Genomic DNA, 1,563 nt, shown 5'->3' on the forward strand with positions numbered 1-1,563 from the left:
AAAAAAATATTATAAAAACATTATTTTTAATTATTACTAGGTCAAATGTGGTGTAAGGGGTGACACAGGACCAGCTTGTAATGCTGTTGGAATGATTGATCGAAAGATTTTAGGTATACAACATTTGTACAAGAAACCAATATATGCAAGGAAGCATGTATGGATATTCTTTCTTTGATAAACCTAGCTTTTTTACTTTTTTATTTTTTGTTATTCTTATTCTTTGATAAATAATTATCTTAGTTAATTATTTCTATCTTTCTATAGGAATGTAGTATTAATTCTCCTAATTATGGACCATTGCCTCCTAATGCTCCTTCTTGGTGTCAAGCCCCTTTTGATCCTGAAGGATTTTTGAGGTTAGTAGTAAACCATATATATAGTTGATTTTATATACAATTTCAAAATTATAATACACTACAACTGAAATAAACATTTTCTATGGTTATTTATTTTAAAAAATCATTATTCATTTTTAAAGAAAAAATCATTTAGCTACTCACTTCCAAAACTGCCGCAACTCCTACATATAGCGACGGTTTACAAAACCACCACTAAATATTCATTACTATGTCGTGTAATATAATACACAAATATACTGTGATTGATTTTAGTAGTTAATTTAGTGTATAAATAATATTTTTGATATGAATAATGGTGAAAAAATAAAAAATTTTTGACAATACTTTAGCAGTTATTGTTCGGTAATTTTAACAACAAAAAATAAGTTTCAATAAAAGTATAAACAAGCATCTTGCATCATTAGTTACTATTAAAAATGCTTTTCAATTTTTCAAAAATTATTAACATAACCATTGATTGTCAAGAATGCTAACTACTTTCTTTGAAAAGCATTGATGCCCTTAAAAAAAATGCTAATATGTTATTTGGTTAAGTATTTATAGAAAATTAAAAAAAATATAAGGGTATGCTAATTAAAGCCTTATTGACTAGTGTGTTATGAAATTATAGTTCTCTGATGGCTGTTGTAACCTGCTTTGTTGGCCTCCATTATGGGCATATTATAATTCATTTTAAGGTAAAACTCACTTCTTTAATTTCATGTACACATATATTATTATATCTTTATCTTTAATTCATATGCATTATTAAGCTTCTAATTAATATTTGTTTTATCTCCATAATGCTAAATGTAGGACCATAGAGTGAGAATTTTTCAGTGGATGTCCCTAACTTGTTTTCTTGTAATTTTGGGGCTAATATTGGACATAATTGGTAAGCATATTATTCTTTTACTTAGTTGTATTTAGGTTTATTTACGATATTTTTTTTAAATGAGGTGGCATAAAAATAAGAAAGATATAAAGTACTATTTTGATCAACATTTGACTCAATTTTAATTTGGTCTTATTCTTTAATATTTAAATGTTATATTTCAATCTCAAAAAAATTTAAACATATTTAATGTTATCATATCATTAAATTTGACACAAATAATAAATATATCGAAGAATCAATAACATTTCTTCGATTTTATACATAAGTAAAATCATTATACTAATAATCACTAATATATATAAAAGTTTTTCCTTTAATTCTAGA

General features: G+C 24.8%; 1 protein-coding gene across 1 annotated transcript in view; it reads left to right on the forward strand.

Annotated features, from left to right (window-relative positions):
* Positions 1-1,563, forward strand: part of LOC107632411 (heparan-alpha-glucosaminide N-acetyltransferase-like) — a 7,310-nt gene that overhangs the window by 4,185 nt on the left and 1,562 nt on the right. Inside the window, exons 7-10 of the mRNA XM_021120112.1 lie at positions 41-157; positions 268-359; positions 973-1,039; positions 1,158-1,263. Coding sequence (XP_020975771.1) covers positions 41-157; positions 268-359; positions 973-1,039; positions 1,158-1,263 — 382 coding nt within the window. The remainder of the gene's footprint in view (positions 1-40; positions 158-267; positions 360-972; positions 1,040-1,157; positions 1,264-1,563) is intronic.

The sequence above is a fragment of the Arachis ipaensis genome, chromosome B03, assembly GCF_000816755.2.
Source record: "Arachis ipaensis cultivar K30076 chromosome B03, Araip1.1, whole genome shotgun sequence".
NCBI classification, from domain to species: domain Eukaryota; kingdom Viridiplantae; phylum Streptophyta; class Magnoliopsida; order Fabales; family Fabaceae; genus Arachis; species Arachis ipaensis.